Genomic DNA, 22486 nt, shown 5'->3' with positions numbered 1-22486 from the left:
AAGGAATGATTGACAAGATTCCCCCTGCCCCGTCTGAGCTTGGTGTAGAATAATGTAGAAAAGACTACGCAGCTTATAACCCCACCAGCTTCACACACACACACACAAACACACACACACAGAGAGAGAGATGAAACCCTGCAGCAGCCCAACAGCCATGTGTGGTGGGGTTGACTGATTTGCCTCATGTTGGCTGCCTGAGACTGGTGATGGTTTGATTTTTCCACATGACCCATTTCATGCTAAAACCTCTACCTGTAGTTTAAATATCAGAATGTGTTCCCATAATCATCACATATCAGTGAACTGAAGCAGATGTCTCATTTAAAACAAGCAAACCTATTCTTAACTTGTTAACATGGTTGATATTGTTTTCTGTGCTGCAACAGTGCAGCCTAATCACCTCTGATTCAGCTCATGACTCTTGCGCTGCAAAGCAATCTGCGACTCTCCCAGTGTTGTTGCAGCTCCAGCCATCCTGGGCAATGGTCAGAGATTACTGCAAGTGGGGTTCAACATCTGGAGGGTCCCAGGTTCTCCATCCCAGCTCTGAAGCTAATGCTGTTGCAGAACACTTGTTAAAAGTAAGTAGTTTTAAAATGTGCCACAGCATATTTTGTCTTGAGATGAAAATTGCTTTTTACTCACTTTGCTAATGCCATAATTGAGACCTCTACTTCAATCCTTCAGTACTCAAGTTTAATGAGCTGGATTAGAAATAGTGTTAGTTTCTTCCATTTCCTGATTCCTGCTGATGAAGAGAACCATTTCCCTCCTTCAGTCCTCTTTAGAGAACTGCAGAAAAACCACTTAGCCAAATACTAATGAACTGTAAGGAGCAGCCAGCATTGTTCCATGGGAGATTAATTCATTGTTTGTCCCATGAGATATCTGTTGCCATCGATTTTGCAAGAGCACTACATAGTGTCAACCTACTGATCTATTTATTCCTCAGAATGCTTGCATAGTGCAGAACAAAGGCTGGCAAATTAGGTAAAATTGCACTTTTACCTGGAGCAATTTTCATTGGTTTGTGTACTGGCTTTCACCTTTCACAAAACCATTCGTCTGTTAGATTGGTTAGTCAGAATCTATCAATTAAGTTAAACTAGCACACTTTAATGGAGCTGATTTAGTCATGCTGAAGTCAATTTATGCATCTGGTATAATCTAGAACCTAGATGTTTGAATCTAAGGGCTGGTTCATAGAGACCAGCATCACCGATTAAACACAACAGACTGAACTTTTAACAATGCCGGTTATGTAATGCTTATCAATTTACAGTAGTCAGATCATATGTTGCCAATCAAGTGCATAGACATAGGTGATGTTTTTGCATGTGTGAATCAGACCTTACTCCTGCTGTTCAAATGTTTAAAGATCTCAGAGGCAATAATAAAACAATGCACACGCAAATGGAATCACCTGCTGTCATGGAGGCTACAGAAGATCTCTGTGACTCTCATTCAGTCCAAGGGTAGTTGGAGAGAGTTATGACTTCTGGTAGGGACGCGGGTGGCGCTGTGGTCTAAACCAACAGAGCCTAGGGCTTGCCGATCAGAAGGTTGGTGGTTCGAATCCCCGCGACGGGATGAGCTCCCATTGCTCAGTCCCAGCTCCTGCCCACCTAGCAGTTTGAAAGCACATCAAGTGCAAGTAGATAAATACGTACCGCTCCAGTGGGAAGGTAAACGGCATTTCCGTGCACTGCTCTGGTTCGCCAGAAGCGGCTTAGTCATGCTGGCCACATGACCCGGAAGCTGTACGCCGGCTCCCTCGGCCAATAAAGTGAGATGAGCACCGCAACCCCAGAGTCCGCGACTGGACCTAATGGTCAGGGGTACCTTTACCTTTACCTATGACTTCTGGTTAAAATGCTGAGGATTGTGCTCCACCCTTAAAGCCCATGGGAGAAAGTACAATGTTTTCCAGCTACAAGAAACTATAGCTTGATAGGTGTTTAAAATTCAGAGTCCGAGACTAAGCAGTGCTAGGGGTACACTCTTGGCATGATTTTATTTTTATTTTTATTTTATTTTATTGTACAACAGCTTTGCTGGGTGTCTTAGAACTCTTTCTTCTGTCTGATTTATTTTCTCAGCATGACATGAATTCATTCTGGCTGCAAACAGAAAACATATTTTAACGGCTCAGTTCAGTGATGCTATATAAATGAAAAGAAGCCTGTTTCTGTTGGGGTAAGCGGGGGGGGGCATATGGAGCTGAAATCTTTACTGGGAGGAAAGACTGGCAGTAATCTATTGCCCTAGCACACATCTAGTTGGGGTTCAAGAAGCTAATGCTTAGTTACTGAATGCTAAGAAAAGAATGGGCTTTGGGCTATACAGACCCAAGCCCGAAAGCTAAGAACATACTGCCCATTGTTAATTTCATAAAAGTCAGTGGTAGTGGGCATTACTAATTATTTCCACGTATATAGTGTTCAGGGTGTTTTAGGTAACATTATCTCAGTCATCCTGATAATATTTTTGTTAGGTAGACCAGTATCCTCCCATGGTATAGATGGGCTTCTGAGACTAAGAGAGAGTTAAGACTGTAATCCAATGCACACTTATTGGGGAGTAAACCCCCTGAGCTTTTTCTGGGAATTCTCCAAAAAGGCTCACAAAAGACTCAGAAACAGTTTAATTAAGATGAAGATGTTTTGCCCAACACTGCATCTCAGCTACTGTATACATTAAATGAGAATTAAAAGGGGTTGGGGAGGCAGAGTTGAGCTCCAGTTTGACTGGATAATCAAACTGGGATAACTCTGCGTGATCCTAAAGCCTTTAATGAACTGTATCTCACACACACACACACACACACACACACACATATCACTTGCTTAATATTGTCCTGTTTCTGGTTTTGTTAATGGCCTTTAAAAAGCATGGCCAGTGGCTACTAACAGAGCAGAACGGCATAAACCGCCAGAGAATGCTCTCTTAAGAATCACACACAGTCTAATATCATTGACCTTAGCGACTTAGAAGAAGGCCAGAACATTCAGATAATTAGAAGTCAAAATGAATGAGGGTACAGCTTAATTAAGAGTTATTCTGACACAGGGAATCTCACAAGAAAATCTGGCTAATCAGGAAATGCAGATAATCATAGTTCAGGTTGGGAGAAACTGCTGCATTAGAATAATTACAAAGATTTATGAGATACATGCTGTGCTGCAATAACAGATAATGGCATTAATAAGATATTTCATTATACCTCCTGTACATCATTTAATTACATGGTGACAGTTTGTCTCGAGGAACTCCCCCCGGCCACTGCATCTTAAAAGCTAGTAATAATAAAATCAATCTCTGTCCTGAAAAAAGCATTATTGACTAGGATTTGGAATAGTATTATGACTACTGGTGCATCACGGTTCTAGCCTGAATACAATTTCTTTGACTCATCTGCTTTGTGACGAGTGGTTCTCTATCTACAGGATAGATATCTATCTACAGGCCTTTTTAGGGGGGGGGGAATGTATAGAACCACTTTGTTGAGGATCATGGTTTCTGAGGCGAGTCCCTATTTCAGGAATTTTTACTGTTTGGAACAGACATAATTTTCTTGTTACTTTTCTGTAGACCTCAGAAACTTTCCATGTTAGTTTCTGCAAACAAACAAACAAACCACCTCGGATAATTATTCAATCAGGTTAAATTTAATCGTACAAAATGGATGTGACCTTATTCGGAGACATAAAGCCAGCTCCACGCCTGGAGCCAAGACATTGCTGCAAATCATTTACCACTTTCCACTTCTTAGACCTCACCTCCCAGCTCCCTCCAAATCATATTTCTCAGTTTACCAACCCCTTTCCCCAAATAACCTGGATTTGCCATTTTCTTTATGGTATGAGTCAGCCTCTAAGATGGGGTTTGGAAATATGCAGTTCACAGACACATGACTTATTTGTACAGCACTAGCCTCTTGGTAAAATCCTATTTCTTTCTAAGCAACAGGAAATATAAAATGAAAAAAACAATTAAACCATGATGGTGATATGTCTGCATACAGTTTTCAAGCTGCTTTTTTTCCAAATCTGAAGATTTCTATGCATGTCCCATTATTTTGAGAGCTACTATTAATTTTTCTAAGATGCATTTATTTGCTTATTGATTGATTGCTGTAAATTTATAAGCTGACCTTTGGCATAATGCTTCTAGGCTGACAAACATTTAAATTATAAAAACACACGTAAAGACCAGGCACAAAGCAAATCAATAAAGCTGCAGCCACCACCAGCCAATAATGTAAAATCCATCAGAACCCATCAGACACAACTAAAAGCAACTACACAACATGCTGGAATGCTGGGGGAGAAGAAGGCATTTGTTTGGCATTCAAAGAATATCAAACACCCCATCAACACTATACATTTAAACTCGTATTATAACATTCTAACTAGTCATGGCTTCCCCCAAGGAATTTGCTTCTCCATCCTGCCACCCCCACAGCATGCTCTCCAAATCCCCAACCCTTCAGAGCAGATTTGGGAGAAGGAGCACAGAAGAGAAGTTTTGCTGCACAAACAGAAACCCTTGCATTAAACTACCTCTCCAGTTGCATACGGTCCATGATACATTAACTCCATCTTGTTTTCAGCAAGTTGTTTTGTCCCATGTGAACCAATCTTCTATTACCACTAATTTTTAAGCATAATAATATAGTAGTTTAAAAACCAGTAATCCAATCCCGCCATGGCATTTAGAAATGAACAAAGCTTTTTCAGTCAGTCTTGGTTCTCCATTCCAAATTTTCCAAATGGTTTTCTGCCACCACTCTAAAATTATTCAGTCAGGCCTCTACAATCATGTCTATTCATACAGAGAAACAATATTTTTTGGTATACATCCATATTGGTCAAAACAAATTTTCCCCCAACCATGATAATAGAAGATTTGCCCAATTATCTTTCATACCACTTCCTAGTAATTTCTGGTGTTTCTCGCAAGAGCTGAGTCATCAGCATAATGTTGCATTTTCAAGCCTTGTTTTCTGTAAGTTGGGGTGGGCAACTTTTTGGCTCCTTGGGCCAGATCCTTATCAGGATCAGTGTCGTGGGCCAAATGTAACAGGTGGGTGGGAAGGCCTGACATCATGTGCAAGGTGCTTTGAAGTTCCTAAGCTGTAAGGCTAAATGCAAACTCCTTGGTAACAGCACACCCTCACAGTCTTCCCTTCTTCGCCCCACAAAAATGCCCTTTCATTTGACCTTATTAAAGTATTTTTATTAAATTATATCCCCATAACCCAAATAACAAAATAGAACTTCATGATATAAAAACCAAACCAGGATGCCATGGGATGTTACATTAAGAAGAAAAAATAATAATTAAGAACCACCTTGAATTCAGCATAAAGTCAGTTCAAGCACTTGAGTACTGGCTCTGTCTCCAGCAATCCACCTGCTCTCAGGACAAAACCTCTACTCCAAACCATTGCCAGTTGGCACTACAGTAGTCTAGCCTTGAAGTTATGAATCCATGAGTGATGGTCGCTATATCTGAACATGAAAGAAAATATGTCAGCACTGCCGGGGATTTTTCTCTCTGTAGATAAGAAACTGGAGTTGGTAACCTGATAGATTGCATGCAAGTTTCACATACCGAAGAGATGAGGTTACATATTTGCTCAAACCTGTAAATTAAGATCTGCAGTGATATACAGCTGCTTTGAGTTGTTCCCAATGACAGTACAAGGAAAACAGCTGGGAAGTATGTAAACTACAAGTGGTTCGAAAATGACTTGCAAGTTGTTTGGGGTCATCGTTATTTATAATACTCAAAATATAACCAATCTTCATATTGTGTCTGGGAAAACGGTCAGCTGATGGAATACAAGGAAATAACAGTTATATGAATGTGTTAGACAAAATTTTAATAAAAATGCCTCAGCTACCTCACTGGGAGTGGAATTCAGGACTCTCTTGTCTTCTGTTTTTCTGATTCTGAAAATGAGGAGGATAAATTTATGAGTTCTAATAGGCTGCCTTTGTTGTAACCTCTTGGGACTAGCAAGGATATTTCCCACTCCTACAAATGCTGGTAGGATTCTTCCCCCTTTTATTGGCAACATCAGAATAAGCTGCATATGGAGATAGGACGGGGCCAGTGTGTGTTATAGATGGAAGAATACCTGATATAAGGCATTATAAAGCATTATGTGCTAGAATACAGGCAACGACCAATTTACACGGGTTCAATATGTGTGTGGCCATGGACGTGCACATCGTGGCGACCCAGAAGTGACTGGAAAATGGGGAACAATGGGCTTATGCGTGCTCTGCTGTCGCATGTGACGACATGGAGACTGAAGAGGCCAGTCCCCTGTGTTACTGGAGGAATCACCAATCTGGATACATTCCCTGATTGGAAAGAGGGAAATCCAGAGCAGTGACTAACTCAGTGACACAACAGACAGCCCTCACAGGGGTGGTCAAAAGCAGATCATCGATTTTCTCAGCAAAAGTGAGCAAACACTCCAATCAGTCCTGATGAAGCAGATTTACCTCCCGCAGCAGATACTGACTGGATGGTGGCAAGACCAGAATGGTAAAGCATGCAGAGATGCCACAGGCAACCTCCCTTGTGGGGCTCCCAGGAGATGTTAATGATGCAGTTTAAGCTAGTGTGTTGTCATGGTCAGAGTGCTGCACTAAGGGCAGGGAGATCCAGCTTCAAATTCCCACTCCCCCATGAAGATCACTTGGGCCAGTCAGCATCTCTTACCACAACCTAGCTAACAGGATTTTTATGAGGAAAAAATGGAGGAGGTGGGGACTATGTACACCACTCTGGGGTCATTGGAAAAGTCATAAAGAAAGAAACGCGTTTTCACAATGCACAGGGATGAGGAACCTGTGGTGCTTCAGTTGTTGGTGGACTACAAATCCATTCATCTCTGGCCATTGACCATGCTAGCTGGTGCTGATGGGAGCCGGAGTTCAACAACATCTGGAGGGCCACAGCATCCCCACCCCTGTATGACTAGTTCCCTCTTGGTATACAACCTGAAAATGACTATACTTGCCCCACCAATTCTGACATTCTCTGCTCTAACCCTCCTCTAACTCTACTGCCTCCATAGAACTATACAGGCTATGATGTCAGCAAAGGAAGCAATTATCTGAATTCTAAACCCAGGGTTTTTAGTCCATTTGTGTGTGCGCATGGCACATCCTTGGCTGACAGAATCTGAAGATGAATTGAACTCTGCTTTGGCTTCCTGCTGCCTTTTAGGGGGATAGTAAAAACAAATGTGTGCACATTATTAAACACCCGATGGAATATGTGCAAAGTTGGAGAGGGTGTGTGTGTGTGCGTGTGTGCGTGTGTGTGGAGCAAGAGGAGGAAAATGTTACAGTCAGTTTCTGGAGCAAGGTTGCTAAAAGAAATAAGCAGTGCTGCTTTGTAAACAGAATCCATGTTGCACCGTTACAGCCATGCTGTGCTTCATAACCTTACATGGCAAAAGAAAGGCTGCATTACAGAAAAGAAAAGAAAAAAACCCTTGGAGGTAGAATTATGAAACTCTGGGAGTCAGTTTCATTTCTAAATGTCATGCTGTTGTGGTTCTCAGCCCAGTCTGTTCAGTGTCTGCTGTATTCACATTGTCCTTTGTATGGCAAAAGGATCCGCTGCCCACAATAAATATAATACCCCTCCTATGTATTGGAATGATTGGAGGGCACCTGAAATGTTTAGATAAATCCTAAGGTTGCCTAAACAAGAGTGCTGCTTGAATAGGGTTACAGAGACGGGAGGAATGCAAGCTCAATGCAGATAACTGGGATCAAAAGTAAAATAAATAAATAAATTCAGGAGCCCTGGGAGGCAGTCTCTTGGATACCAGTGGCACAAAAGGGATCTTTGTAGGAGGGAGTCCTTTTCAGTTACAATAGACCAGGCTAGGCGGGCAACAATCTTTTCGTTTGAAAAAAGAGAGTCTAGCAGCTCAATTTACAATGTGTTTAAGATGGAGTCTTGAAGGCTGCAATCCCAAGTGAAGCAAAACTCTTGTTAAAGACTCACTTCTGAATAAATGTGCCCAGGGTTGGTATTACATGTCTTGTGCCTCACTTGCCCAAGATCTGAATGCCTGCCCCCAGCTTGACACATCACTCCTCAGAAAATAACAAAGTCCCTGATTTTATTTATAAAGGCCTGTAGAGGTACTGCAGCTTAAGGAACCAGACCGGGAAAGGGGAAAGATTGTGGGCAGTGGGGGAAATGGCAGGAGTGGGGAAGAAAGTGTGATGAACAGTCATTTGTAATGTTTTGGAATCCGGAGTTCTAGAGAGCAGGGCTGGGGAGCCTTTTGGGTACAGCATTAATCTAATATTGGCCAGCTGGCTACAACTAAAAATGCACCTGTGATTTCTTTCATAGGCACACTCTCTCCAACAAAGAATTTGCTGAGAGGCTACATATATGGTTAACCAAGCAGGTGGTGCCTGGCTGGGGGATGATTTATTGAGGAAGTAGAAGTTGGCACTTCCTGCTCTCAGGTTCTTCTCCTGAAGTGTGATGCCTTATGCAAGGCGGGGGGGGGGGGATCTGTTGCCTTCCATATGTTGCCGGGCCACAAAACTCCCATAATCCCTGAGCACTGGCCATGCTGACCAGAGCAGGTGGGAGTTGGAGTCCAGCAAATATCTGGAGCATCAGATTTCCCACCCTGCTTTAAAAAATGGCACTACTGGACTGAACCAAGACAAGCTTAAGAGAAAAAAATGCAAGATCGAAATGTGGCTGATGGGCTTTGTTTAACTTGGTGGTTCACAAATCGTGCAAGTTTGCCCTGAAATGTATTTAGGAACTCACAGATCTGATCACTGGTGAGATCTCTGTGTTATGCTCCTTATGAGTATGCAGAAGCACGAAACAGGCTTGCATCTCACATCACCAGGGGAAAAAACACCCAAATAAGTCTTGCCAGTTCTTTTACAAATCCTCAGTGGAGAAAATATGTTCAGACGTTGGATGCAAATGTATTGTAGTCCCCTTTCTCTTTCTTAGGAAGTTCTGTTGGAAACAGACTGCTGGAAACATTTATTCAGGTTCTACTTGGGAAAAAAGCCTTACATTTCCTCCCTAGGCTTTGTGATTTATCTCCTGCATTTCAAGGCAAATTTGCATAACACTCACTGAACTCCCATCTTCAGAGATGCTGGTTTCCCTCTAGGTCCAACGAAGGCAAAGCAGCATTTGATGTTTTCTTCTTCACAAGTTGGGAGGATCAGCAGTATTGGACTGAGGGGGTAAGCTCTCTGAACTAATTTTAAATTCATCAGTCAGCAAGAAGCAAGCTTGTTCTGTTTCAGCCTACCAGGGCCCAGCCTATAGGATGCAAGGAAAGTTTTGAGTTACCTTAAATCTTAGTCAAGTAAGGACACTTTGGATTATACTGCAGATATATGCAGCACTTTCCATCTCTTCCAGGTAAAGATGTCAAATTTTCCTCCAGCAAACCACCTGCAAAGAAATTTGACATCTGAAGTTTACCTGCATCTGCATGCTGGAACAGCTTCACCTGATTTAATTTCTGTTTGTCATATAGCCATTAAAGGAACAAGAGTACAACAAGGGGAAAAGCTTCACAGGTTTTTTGAAAGACCATTTTGCCATTTGCTGGCCATGGGAAATCTGGCAACATACAACTTCTAACCTATGGTCTTCTGGTCAGCCCATGTACTGTCACATACAGGGCTCAGGTTTGGGCATTCCACTGCAAACTCTCAATACTGATGTTAGTTATGGCATTCCAGATGTTAAATCCTGGATCTGCCTGTGCAAATGCACCATTGCCTAGAAGTTAGCATAGTTTTGGGTGTCTCCTAGGGAGAGGTAGCATCCATCAGTGGTAGAATGTTTGCTGTGGGATGCCCTCCTAAGAGAGGTTTGTCAATTTTTGCTCTTTTTTTTGGCACCAGGTGAACTCTCTCTCCAGCTCTCTCTTTAATTATCCTAGGCTTTCAAGATGTGCTTCCAGGGCTAATGGAATGTGTGCGAGTGACCATGTGAAAAAGGCTGTTTGTTGGACACTGACACATACCTGAGGAACATGTATTTGGGAAAGAGAAATGTGCAAACCTTTACAATGGGTGTCTCCAAGACCCTCAGAAGAAAGCCAACAATATGGATTCCAGAGCCCAGTCTGCACTTTTTGCATTCAGATTCTCTCAAACCTCCTATTATTCTTCTGTCTGTGCCTATCTGCCAATTTAGGAAAACACTTCATACATCTGATGGTATGCTTATACACCACAGAGATCATCAACTTTTTCAGACCCCTGGACACATTTGCAAATGGGAAAAACTGTACTGGGCGCTACACACACAGCACGACCTATTATATTAGCTACAATATAATTCTTCAAGCCTAATCAAAGTGAGGAGGAGGGAACGCTGCGGGCATCACGGAAAGCCTCTGTGGGCACTTGTGCGCCCATGGGCGCCGCACACGGACCAGTCTCTAAGGGGCCACAATACTCTTTTATTGCTTTGGCTGCAATTGACCTACCACCACCCCTCTGGAAACCATTCAGTCAAATAAGCAAGAGCGAGGCACTCTGGCAGCTACTGCTGCTGCTGCCCAGAGATGGGCTGTGAGAGCAGAGCAGCTCCCTTCGCCGATGATGATGATGTTGATGTCATGGCGGGAGTCGTTCCTCAGCTGCCCTGCCTGTGACCCTGGAGGGAGCAGGAGAGATCCGGCCGGCAGCCCCTCCGTTTCCTCCTGCCCGAGGCGGGAGTGCGGCCAGGGCCTCTGGGGCTCTCTGAAGCTTGCGGCTTGTCTGCGGGTTCAACCTCGTGGTCTAGCTGGGACCGCGGGGACTCACTCCCCCCCCCCCGCCGTCTCCCTCTCTCGCACTTAGCGCTTGTGCGACCCCGGGAGGAGCGAGCGGCGCGCGCCCCTGCCCCCTCCTGGGCGGAGCTCGCCGCTGCGCTCTTCCGAGAGTCGCCGCCGGGACTGCTGCGCGCTCGTCCGGGCAGTGGCGCGGCGGAGCTGGAGCCGACGAGGCGCGCGGAGATCGCGGCGGCTGATCCGCGGAGATCGCGCCGGCTTCGCAATGAGCTTTCCTCGGCCCTTGCGCCGATCCGTCAGCCTGAGCTCTGCGCGGACCTTGAGGCTCGTGGTGCTGGGACAGGGCGCCGTGGGCAAAACAGGTACCGTCCCGTCCACTCCCGGGGGTGCGGGTGTCCTTAAGCACGGGGGCAGGGGGGACGTTTCGCCACTCCTTCCCTCTCGGGGTGGGTAACCCACGTCCCTTCCTTCTCCACGTGGAGGGCCGGTCGGCAGCGCTCTCTTTCCAATCCGTAGAAATTGTCCCCTGCAGGCTGCGCTCCCGCCATTAGCGCCAAGAAGAAACTTTCCGGCTCGGCTAAGATCTTCTTCCTGGGTCTCGGATCTACAAAAGGCGCTGGCTCTGAGACAAGCCCTCCTTTCCCCCCAAAACACCTTAAAAATAATCTCTTTAACAATCCCCAAACTGAGCCGCAAGAAGCAGGGAGGGTCCCGCTGCCGCTCTCTCATCCTTCTCCTCTAGAAGTTAAACTCCCCGCTTGCAAACCGAATTTGCTGTTGGAAAAGAGGGTTCCTTGTCAGTGTCCCCCCCCCCGGCCCGGTCCGCTACCCTTCCTCATTTCTAACGCCTCGACGGGGCAGCCCCACCCGTTACACAGACGTGGGGGTTCCGCGGACGTTTCCCCGCAAAGTGTGGCCCCTTGAACCCCTGTGGACCTGCCGGAGCCAGTCGGGTAGAGAGAGTAGAAGACATGGCCGCTCGCCCTTCTTTCCACTTTCCCCTGCTCCGAGTCTCATCTCGGTACCTGGTGAAGGACCACCTGGAGGGCACCAGGTTGGCAAAGGCTGATTTGGAGGGTTGCAGGCTCTCCATGCCTCATATAGACTCCCCGAGCGTCTGTTGATGTATATGTTAAACTTGCAAAGCAAAATTCCCTACTCAACATCTGTTTTAACAGTCAATGAGTGATTGGTTTGTGTCCAGTGATCCCAAGGACTGCCACTGCGCTGCTCACCTCATCCAGCCATCTTTACCAGGCTCCCAGTGACAGGGAAACCTTAGATAGCCCACCAGAAATTGGCTAGTAGTGGGCTACGGTTTGGCTTAGTGTACATATTGCCTTGTATTTCTTGCTTTAATTACTTTTGTCATTTAATCCCACTCATCCTCAGGGGAGTGCAGGGCGGTGGTGCAGCTGTGTTGCTTTAGACTCCGGACTTAATGGTTTCATGTACCACAACCTCTTTAGACAATGATGTGCATTACTTCAAAATGTGACAAGCCAGTGCTGCTGCATTCGGGGTGGGAGGCTTCTGCTCATTGTGCTGCGTGGGGTCCTGGATGTCTGTCTGTCTCAAAGCCATGCCTTGATAGCACCCTTGGTTCAGGGAAGCATATATGCCGTGTCTTCCTAAACAACAACCCTGTTGGGTAGGATGGCCCAAAGCCATATGTGCTTCATGATGAGACAGGGATTGGGCAAAGTCAGACACTCTTATCTGCTGCGCTGCCCTGGTTCTCCATGAAGTTAGGCTAAGAGACCTATGGCATGCTTAAGCCCACCCGTTGAGTTTTATAACCAAGGAGGGAATTGAAATGGGACATTCTGACTTAATTGTTCTCAGAGTACTTCCTACAAAATGTGCCCCCACCCCTTGTTGACATCGAGAAAGTTGTAAAATGATGTGTGAAAGAAGTAGAGGAAAATGCCTCCTTCAGCTTCTTTCATGTGTTCAAACATGGGAGGAGATCAAAAGGAAGGGCATTTACAAAGCAGCTTTTTCATTCAGAGGATCAAACAGCTCAGGACCGCAATATCGCAATACTGTCCCTCTGTGTTCATCATCTGAGGCTCTTCTTCATGTGCCTCCTCCATGTGAGGGTGGCAACACAAAAACAGGCCTTTTCTGTAGTGGCTCCTCATTTGTGGAATGCTCTCCCGGGGGGGGGGTTGCCTGGCGCCTTCATTATATATATTTTAGGTGCCAAGTGAAAATATTCTTCTTCAACCAGGCCTTTGGCTGATTAATATTCTACAGTCTTTTAAATGTGTCTGTGGGAAGCAAGGGTTATTGTTTTGTTGTTTCTGTTTTAACTATTCACTTGTGTTTTTACCTTGTATTTTATTCTGTGAACTGCCTTGAGATCTTGTGATGAAAGGGCGGTATATAAATTTAATAAATAAAATAAATAAAAAATCAAGATCCTTTGCAGGTTGAAAGGACATTGAAATCCCATCCCCCACCCCCGCCACACACATACAATTCGCCGCTAGATGGTTGTTTCAATAGACCCATATAGGCATGTTGCACATTTCCCTGTGCAGTGGGATGTTCTGGGGTGTAATTTCTTTGGATAAAAGAGCACTGGAGACATATGATGCCTTTGCAATATATGCTTTATTTACAAATGTACAACTAGAGTATAGTTGAAAGCAAGCAGACTCCTGAAAACAAATAGCAGATTCCCAGAGGCATAGCAGATTCTCAGAGATCTGTGCACTTCCAGTTTTTCAGATAACTAGGAAAAGCTACATAAGACTTCAGTGCTTTCATTTTGGAGGAAAAAGAAACCGCAATGCCTCCATCCTGAGTGTGCTCTTAGTTTAGATGAAGACCCTGCACTTGTGTTCTCCTGGAAATTGCTCCCTCCTGGCTGCTTTTTGTCATTGAATGTGATGTTTACTGCAAACAAAACCAGTGGGCAAATAGCAGCCAAGTAGGTGATGGGATCTGGATCAGGAGCACCTCTTTAGATAAGGATTCCCAGCTGCTGTAACTCCAAAATAACAGCAGCTAGGGTAAGCAAGCTTATGTTAAACTACTAATATCCTATGTAGTTTGGCCCTAACTCTAGCTAGAAACTCTCGGTGGCTCTTTTCCTCTTCATCCTTCTGTGCCTGTCCATTGTTGGCATCCAGTCAGAATCCATAAACTGGCAGGTTCCTGTTCAGGAAAATAACCCACAAGCAATTGAAAAAAAAGTCTTCTTCCTGAGTACTCATGCACAGGGCTCAATCCAGCCAAACTCACAATACCCCTCCCCTATCAAGAGATGAGTTAAATGCTTGTGGCTGCCAGCGTTGCTCAGTAAAAGACAACATAGCATGTTAACAAGAACAAAGAAAATGCAAGACGATACATGACATCATCAATACATGTTTGGTTTGTTTCCTCTGGACTAAAACAAATTAACTCTCACCATTCAGATCACCAGTATTGGCAAAAGGGCAATGTCTAACCCTTGAAGAAGGCTCTTGCCCTGGGCATACCAGTTTATATTCTATTTAATTTCATGTTCATTAGGATGTCCTCAGCCACAGCCAGCCCCTCTCCTAGTCCTCCATCACTTGGGTGAGTTTCTAAGTTGAACAGAGCTAACATAACATGACGATGCAGAGAATCTCTCTGTACTGTTTTCCTAGAACTTCATTCCAAAAAGAAGTATCACCTAAGGCTTTGTCATTAACATTTGCTATTTTGTAGCAGGTTTGTATTTTTCCCAGGCACCCACTAACCCCCTCCACCTTATACTATGTATGTAATCAAAACACTTATTTCTGAAAATGCCACCCCACAGTTTCCCCTGGTGAGTATAGTATTTCTCTTCATCCAGAGGCTGCACAAGAGGACTCCGCTTCTGTTGCTTTTCATGCTGCTTGGCAAAGGATCCAGACACAATGGATGTGTGTGTTGCACAGTTTGACTGCAACATAGCTGATTTCTGTTTCACAAATAGCTGGCACGGGGGAAATTGTGGGGGCTGAGTCAGCTCAGGGGCATGGTGAAGTTATTTGAGCACTCAAAGTATTATTAAAATGATACATATATTGTTATTCTGAGATTCCCATTGTGGACATTTGTTGCGGGCTAAAAAGTGAGGTTCAAGTACAGGTTGTCTCTTTAATCTTTAACAGGGCCTTTTCTCTTTCCAACTGCTACCTCAAAGGAGTCACTTATAATGACAGGCTTAGATTTCCACTAGTTGTCAAAGCAATGATGTTAAATTAAGCAGCCCTATAGGAATGTGCCCACACAAAAGGGTGGAATTCAGCTAGCGAGTCCCATCAGCGCAAGACATGTGTGATGGGGCTTCTCCTTCAGTGCCTTCTCGCTGCAATGCCCTGTGAAATTAGCTCTGGGTGTTGGTAGCCAAATTAGATTTGGCTAATCCTAGAGGGGCCCCAGCAAAGCAACTAAAGCAACTTTAGTCCGCACTGCTTAAAACATTTGGGTCTAGCAGACCCAATTTGAGTGGCATGACTCAAATTGATTATATATATATATATATATATATATATATATATATATATATATATATATATAATCAATATATAAAGTTTGAGAGTCAGTTGCACAGATGTTGTAAAGGTGTGGTGATCTGTCATGGAACAACCCCAGATGTTGAAGAAGATAGCAGTGGTTAGCCAGACCTTGTTGCTGGTTGTAAAGGGGCCCCCATGACAGTTCGAGTTTCAGGACCCCCAAAATGTGGGTCTGCCACTGCCTGCCTCCTCAGCTTTATTTGTTTTGCTACCCCCTTGGTTTCCTGGCCTACAGTGTCTAGGTCTCCAAAGCCCCCTGAAAAGTTCATTCTTTCCCTTCCCAACAGCAAGTAGCCCCTTGTGTTCCTCGTCCTGTGTGAAGATTTGATCAGCTGAAGGGACCTTTCACATCTGTCCTAAGGATGGCCCAGTTTGCCAACATTTTATTGTTGACAGCTCTCCCCATCCTTGAGCAGCAGATAACCCCTGAGTGTGGCACGGAAGATACAGGCATCATGAAGTTTTAAACTAGTATATATAAGATTTCCTGATGAAACTGGGAAAACATGCTGAGGCTGAAAATACAACCAGGTTTCCAGTGTTAGGTTTCAAAGAGTGCTCCTTTCCGATTAATTTCCCTTTCTTCAGGAAGGAAGGAAACTTCACAATTCACTGCAGATGCAATGTGGTTTCCCTAATCATAGCCAATGCAGGTTTCAGTGCTTCTGCTGAAGATGCCCTAATAAAATTGTCCGCTTCCCCATAGAGTGCCAGAAGTTGAATAGCAGGTTACTTTCTTTGATGTAAATGAAAATGTGCCACTTTAATTTGGAACTTTCAGAGGGGTGGTCATGTTAGTCTGTTGCAACAGAAATAACTTCTGGCAACCTGGAGATCAACATATTTATTATGGCTTAAGATTTTGCAGATTAGAGTCAATTTCATCAGATGCAATCCTCAGTGGATAGGTGCTTATACATTGGTGTAAAGGGTGCGGGGGGGGGGAGAGAGAGCAGGTGTTGGAATCAAATAACAATGCAACGCAAAATCTGTTGTCTGTGACAGTTACTTGGAGCATACATGCATGTAAAACAAGTACAGTGAGCCCACACAGCAACAGTAATTGTTGGCTTTAATTAGGAAAGCTTGAAAAAAAGTTGAACAATTAAAGTTAACCTTTTTGGTGGTGTAATTTTTTATTACATTTTTTCAAACATTTTCACAATAGTAAAGGTAAAGGGACCCCTGACCATTAGGTCCAGTCGTGGCCAACTCTGGGGTTGCGGCGCTCATCTTGCTTTATTGGCCGAGGGAGCCGGCGTACAGCTTCCGGGTCATGTGGCCAGCATGACTAAGCCGCTTCTGGCGAACCAGAGCAGCTCACGGAAACGCAGTTTACCTTCCCGCCGGAGCGGTACCTATTTATCTACTTGCACTTTGACGTGCTTTCGAACTGCTAGGTTGGCAGGAGCAGGGACCGAGCAACGGGAGCTCACCCCGTCGCAGGGATTCGAACCGCCGACCTTCTGATTGGCAAGTCCTAGTGGTGAATAATCTTCATCAAATAGTTACGTGGTTTCATAAACCCTTCTGCAGGGTTTATACTTACACCTTTCCAACTGCATTTTATCCTTATCAATTATAGTTAACATTTTAGCTGAGCTCTGTATTTTGATATCAGTATTTAATATGGGAAGAAGGCTCATTTTAATCAGTCAGCCAGTCATTTGATTTGTATGCCTGTTAAAACTATGGTCAAAGCAGCTTACAATATTTGAAGGATTACATAATTACAAACAACAAAACAAAAATAAACATCAAAAAGTAAACAACCAAACTGAACAATTTCTATGTAAATCATAAGCAGATATAAAGTAAAGATACAAAAAATTAATAACAGCAACAACCCCCCCTACCTACAACCCCCCCTTCAGTGGCCTCAGCTTTTGCAGTCCACATGGAAAATGCCAGCAAGGCAGGGAGCAGGTCTTCCTGGACTCACAGCCAATATGGGTTTCAGTAATGGGAGTGATCAGTAATTTTGTTTTAAAAGGCAATCCAAACAGATAATTTGGCAACAGCAGCGTGCACTGCTCACCACTAAGGGGGGCAATCCACAGCACTGATGTATTTATTCACCTTTGGGACTTCCGGGTTGGCGCCATTGTTTAATGGCGGATTCCCTCCGAGCTCCGGAGGGAATCGGCTCCGTAGCGTCTGGGTCTGGCCGCTGCGGCGAAGCGGGGACCCTTAAAATCACAGGCGCGGATGCCTGTGAACACAGAGACTCGGCGGGCACCATTTGCGCCCCCCCAATCCGCGACGGAGCCTTTTTAAAGGCTTCGGAACGGAGGCAGGGTGAGGCGTGGTGCTGAGAGTACTCCCTCGCCTACGGAGTGAAGCCGCAAGCCATTGACAGAGAGCGCCAACTTCTTTCAAGACCGACTGGACTCTAAAATATAAACCCGTGAGTAATACGGAGATAGGAACGTTAAAAAATTTCAATTTTGGATCTGGAACGAGCGGGAAGGGGCTAAAAAGGAAGTCACCCCCCCCCTCTTTGTAAACAATTTAAAGCAAAGGACTGGGCAACTAAGGTCGAGAGAACCTGTTTTCTAGTGAAAAGATCTTGATTTCACGGTTTTGACACTATAAGGATTTACTGGAGGATAAAAAGAATTTGGGGACTGGAATTTCACCCCCCCCCCCGAGACCCGGGAACGCCCCAAGAGAAAGTCTGTTGCATGGAAGATTTTGACAGCTGTCAAGAGAGCTGCTAGTCAGCTAGTTGCCAGCTGGAAAAAGAGAACATTGTTTCTGCTGTTTTTGCTGGTTCACTTGGTATAACTTTGTTGAAAACAACGAGGGCTGATACAAAATAACTGGACTTTTGGTTTTGAGCTGAAAGGAACATTAAGGAACTAAAATCCCCCTAGAGGGGTAATAGGGATACTACATTACAAAAATGACTGGAGTACGTAAATTCCAAGCAGAACTGGACAGAACACTCGCTCTCTTGGGAAACTTGAAAGATGAATACAATGTTATGTCTACAAAGGTATCACTACTACACTGGTCAGTAAACAACAGTTTTGAGCCTGATAAGGACTTGAAACAGGAAGCCTATTTAACTGAACAAATAAATGAAACTGAAAGTGCAGAAATGATGGAGCAAGGTGCTGTTTTTGAAGAAAATGAAGGAGAAGCAGGAGATGTGCAGGAGTTAAAGGAGAGTTACAATATGAGGCCTGACATGATGATAAAAAAGGACAATAAAAATTGGATGTGGAAAGCCTGGTCTGAATGGGAGCCTTGAAAATGGAGAGATCTCCCTTGGAGGAGATCTGAAGACCTGAGGATTACAAATCTGCGGAAGGTGAAAGCTGGAGCCTTGGGGACATCTGGATCTGTAAGAAATTTGAAACAAGAGTTGGAGCCCCCCATAGGCTTTGCTTTTAAGTATGGAAGACTGGCTGGAAGCAACAAGGATTCTGCTGGTCCGGAGCCCCTCCGAGACTTGGGGTTTAACATTAAGGACCATCAAAGAGACCGGCAGAGAGGAACTGAGAGAGATAAAAGGGCCTCAGATGTGAGGTCTCCAGGCTAAATAAATAACATAAAGACTGATGGACATTGGTCGGGGACTGGAACCGGGAAAAGGGTGGGTGGAGGTTGGGAATCCAAAGGGCACATAAGGATAATTTGTTTTCTTTTTTTATTTTTAATTAGTGGTAAGGAAATTGGGTAAATCGTGGAAGGGAAATGTTGGTCGACTTTAGGAAAAAGGTTTAAGAACAGCTAATGAGGTATAAGTATTGATGTGTGTTTTTAATAAGGTAAAATTGGTTTCTTCTTTTTTAAATTAATTGAAAATAAGATTGTTAAAAATAAATGGAGGAAATGGAAAAAAGAAGCAAAGTAAAAAATGGTATGTTAGAATAAATGTATAAGTTAAGGTAAAGAAATAAGTTAAGGACTTGCTGAACTGACAATTTAAATTGGAATACAAGAAGGGGAGGTGTGAGGAAGTCTGAGAAATAAGGTTAAGAACAATAAGTATTAGTAACTTTATGTGTTTTTTCTATTTTTCTTTTGTTGTTTAATTTTGTTATGTATTTTTGTATTTTTCTTTTGTTCTGTTTATTTTTTGTTCTTGTTTGTTTCTTGAAAATGCTAATAAATATTTAATTAAAAAAAAAATATTCACCTTTGCAAATCCCCATATTGCATATACTGTACACAAGTGTTGAAGCATGTCTCCCTAGGAGTTGCAGTCGTTGAACTTTTAGACTAGGAGAGTCAAAAAGAATTTCACAGAAAGAAGCTAGACATCGCATTGCTCCCATAAACCATATTGAACGTCATAAAGTCCTGAATCAGCAAGAGGTTCCTCGTGGGTGGAGCCACTGTGTATATTCTCACCCCCTGCCCAGCTGCTTGCTTGCAGCATTGAACAGACTCTTCTGTATAAAAGTTCTTACTATTGAGTAATTGCAAGTGAGATCTTTCAAAAAAATAAATAGCAGATGGCAAGTGCAGCTGCTACTATTGTCACCTGAACATGTGGCTCATTCAATTACTTCCCCAAAGAATCCCAAGAATGGTAGTTTGTTAAGGGTGCTTGGAATTGTATGAAGGGGAAACTACAGTTCCAAGATTCTCTGGGGGCAAGCCTTGTGCTTTATATGTGCATTGGATTCACTTTAAATGTATGGGGTGGATCTGCAGATACTTTAGTCAAGGGGGTAATCTAGAATGTTTGAAAAATTAAAAAAATTAAAAAGTAGAAAATCCCAAAGAATTTAGGAAGCGGGGAAGTGTGGTTGATCTGGACATTCTCACCAGTCAATTTTAGCAGTGTAAAGCAGTTACTCTTTATGACTTCAACCCAGGAATGGGGAACTTATTGATTCCAACTCCCACTTGCCCCTTGGCATGGGTGTAGCCAGGATTTTTGTTGGGGAGGGCAAAACTGATGTGATTGGTCAAGTTAAGTATTTCTACTGTTTTACTTGATCTAGGGGGGCAGCTGCCCCTCCGCCCCCCATGGCTATGCCCATGCCCCTTGGGGGTCATTACTGGACCATAGGTGGATCCATAAGGTGGATCACAACATCTGCAGTACTACCATACAAATACATGCCCCTCCCCCAATAATAATCAGGAAGTGGTTTCCAAAATGCATGTTTGGACTAAAGGTGAAGGTCTGAAAAGGTGTTTGACTGATGATCTTGCCCAATATGATCTACTGTGTTTGGCAGTATCTTGCCAGGGTCTCAACTAGAGATCCTTCTTTGCCTTGCCATCACAGATAAATTTAACTGACATGCCAAGGATTGAGAGTAGGACCTTTTGCATGCCATGCACGTACGCTTTCACTCAGCTACGCCCCTGTCCTGACATTTGTTTGAGTTGTAGCTTGTAGTGGTAGAGAGAGAGAAATTTCTAAAACCAATACTGGTTGTGGCAATTTACACTTAGACAGGCTGTCTAGAAATGTGGAATAAGCCTTTCTCATGGCTGGAGCATAGAATTGGATTGTCTAGGAGCCGTGGGGAGAGTGCGAGTCTCTGCTCATACCTTATTTTACTGAGATGGAGGCCTGATTCACCTGCTCATTTATGATGTAGGAAAGAGGTGCGATGCATGATGAACATTTACGGAAACTCCAGGATAAAAGCAACCTGCTGCTTAACACCACTTGATTTTATAGATGTTTCATTGTCAGTTTTGTAATTGCAAGCCACCTGGAGACCTTGTTTACAGACAAGCAAAAATAAAGACTAGATTATGAGGACAAAAATAAAGACTAGATTATGAACTGTAAATCTAAAGCTGTCAGAGTAACTCAAGTGGAAAAGGATTTGCTCTTACTTCAAAATATTGACCTAATTACAACTTTCCCACTTAAAAACTTTTTTCTCAATCTCATTGCTTAAACTACAGGCAGAACTGAGGTTCTCTCTATATGAATTTCACCACCATGCAGGATGCTTTGATCTGTGGAGCGGAGACATCAGTCGGATCAGCTGTTCCCTATAAAAATGCTAGTGTAGGGGTGGGTAACCTTTTTGGCTCCACAAGTGAAATTTGATAGGTGCGCAGGGCTACCCAGTTGTCAGTCAAATGGCATCACTGCATTGTCTAGCCCAGGCTTCCTCAACCTCGGCCATCCAGATGTTTTTGGCCTACAACTCCCATGATCCCTAGCTAGCAGGACCAGTGGTCAGGGATGATTTGAACTGTAGTCTCAAAACATCTGGAGGGCCGAGGTTGAGGAAGCCTGGTCTAGCCGATAAATGCTTTAGTTAAAAAGGTTTAGTCATCCATAAAGACTGGATTCGTAAGAAGCTTTTAAATGGCATCTTATCTTGTAACAAATTTCTGTCTAACAGTTTTTAATAACTATTACAGTGGTACCTCGGGTTAAGTACTTAATTCGTTTCGGAGGTCCGTACTTAACCTGAAACTGTTCTTAACCTGAAGCACCACTTTAGCTAATGGGGCCTCCTGCTGCTGCCACGCCGCCAGAGCACGATTTCTGTTCTCATTCTGAAGCAAAGTTCTTAAACTGAAGCACTATTTATGGGTTAGCAGACTCTGTAACCTGAAGCGTATGTAACCTGAAGCGTATTTAACCTGAGGTACCACTGTACTGCATTTGACTCCTAGTAAAAATATGCTTTCAGTCTTCAAAGCTGTCTTCTAAAGACACACTGCCATGTGTGGGTGGGGGCAGGGTGGGGCAAACTTTGCAAGGACTAGTGTGTGGGTAGCTTCAGGGTGCTCACTGGGCCTCTTCCATTTCTGCCACCTGAGGCAGCTGCTTCACCCTGCCTCATGGGTGGGCCTGCCTTGGCCCTACCTGTCTTGGCAAGCAAGGTTCAAGGAGCCCTGCCAGTGTGGGCCTTTGAATCTTCTCCATTAGTTCCAGAAGCAGGACTTATTCTGCTGCAGAAACCCTCTCTCACTGGGCAGTTTTCCCAGAATCATTGGATTTGCTTAACCGTGTGCATAAGAGTCTGACATGACCAGACCTTTGTTTGGAGAAGTACAAGGATGGGGTGCAGGTGGGGAGGGTGAGCAGAAGAAGCTCCAAGTTGCAACTTGGCAACCCTAAGGGCACTAGTTTGATCTAACCACAAGGATCTCTTTCAACAGGCTTTCGTTTATTATGAGGCTC

General features: G+C 43.9%; 1 protein-coding gene and 1 long non-coding RNA gene across 5 annotated transcripts in view; one reads left to right on the top strand and one right to left on the bottom strand.

The window, feature by feature from the left end:
• Positions 1–1920: 1920 nt before the first annotated feature.
• Positions 1921–10867, bottom strand: LOC128417359 (uncharacterized). Of its 4 annotated transcripts, XR_008331446.1 has the most exons (6): positions 10535–10864; positions 9382–9486; positions 5912–5960; positions 5357–5516; positions 3840–4655; positions 1921–2123 (listed from the first exon to the last, which is right to left on the bottom strand). It is a non-coding gene; the product is annotated as an uncharacterized LOC128417359 (long non-coding RNA). The 4 variants fall into 4 exon arrangements; XR_008331445.1 differs by lacking the exon at positions 1921–2123 and having other exon boundaries at positions 3650–4655; positions 9160–9486; positions 10535–10867; XR_008331443.1 differs by lacking the exon at positions 1921–2123 and having other exon boundaries at positions 3650–4655; positions 10535–10862.
• Positions 10868–10977: 110 nt separating this feature from the next.
• The window catches only part of LOC128417339 (ras-related and estrogen-regulated growth inhibitor-like), a 28614-nt gene continuing 17105 nt past the window's right edge, over positions 10978–22486 (top strand). The window contains exon 1 of the mRNA XM_053395829.1: positions 10978–11181. Coding sequence (XP_053251804.1) covers positions 11085–11181 — 97 coding nt within the window. The 5' untranslated portion in view covers positions 10978–11084. The remainder of the gene's footprint in view (positions 11182–22486) is intronic.

The sequence above is a fragment of the Podarcis raffonei genome, chromosome 1 (assembly GCF_027172205.1).
Source record: "Podarcis raffonei isolate rPodRaf1 chromosome 1, rPodRaf1.pri, whole genome shotgun sequence".
NCBI classification, from domain to species: domain Eukaryota; kingdom Metazoa; phylum Chordata; class Lepidosauria; order Squamata; family Lacertidae; genus Podarcis; species Podarcis raffonei.
Note: the sequence above shows the minus strand (reverse complement) of the source record. Positions and strands in the feature narration are given on the sequence as shown.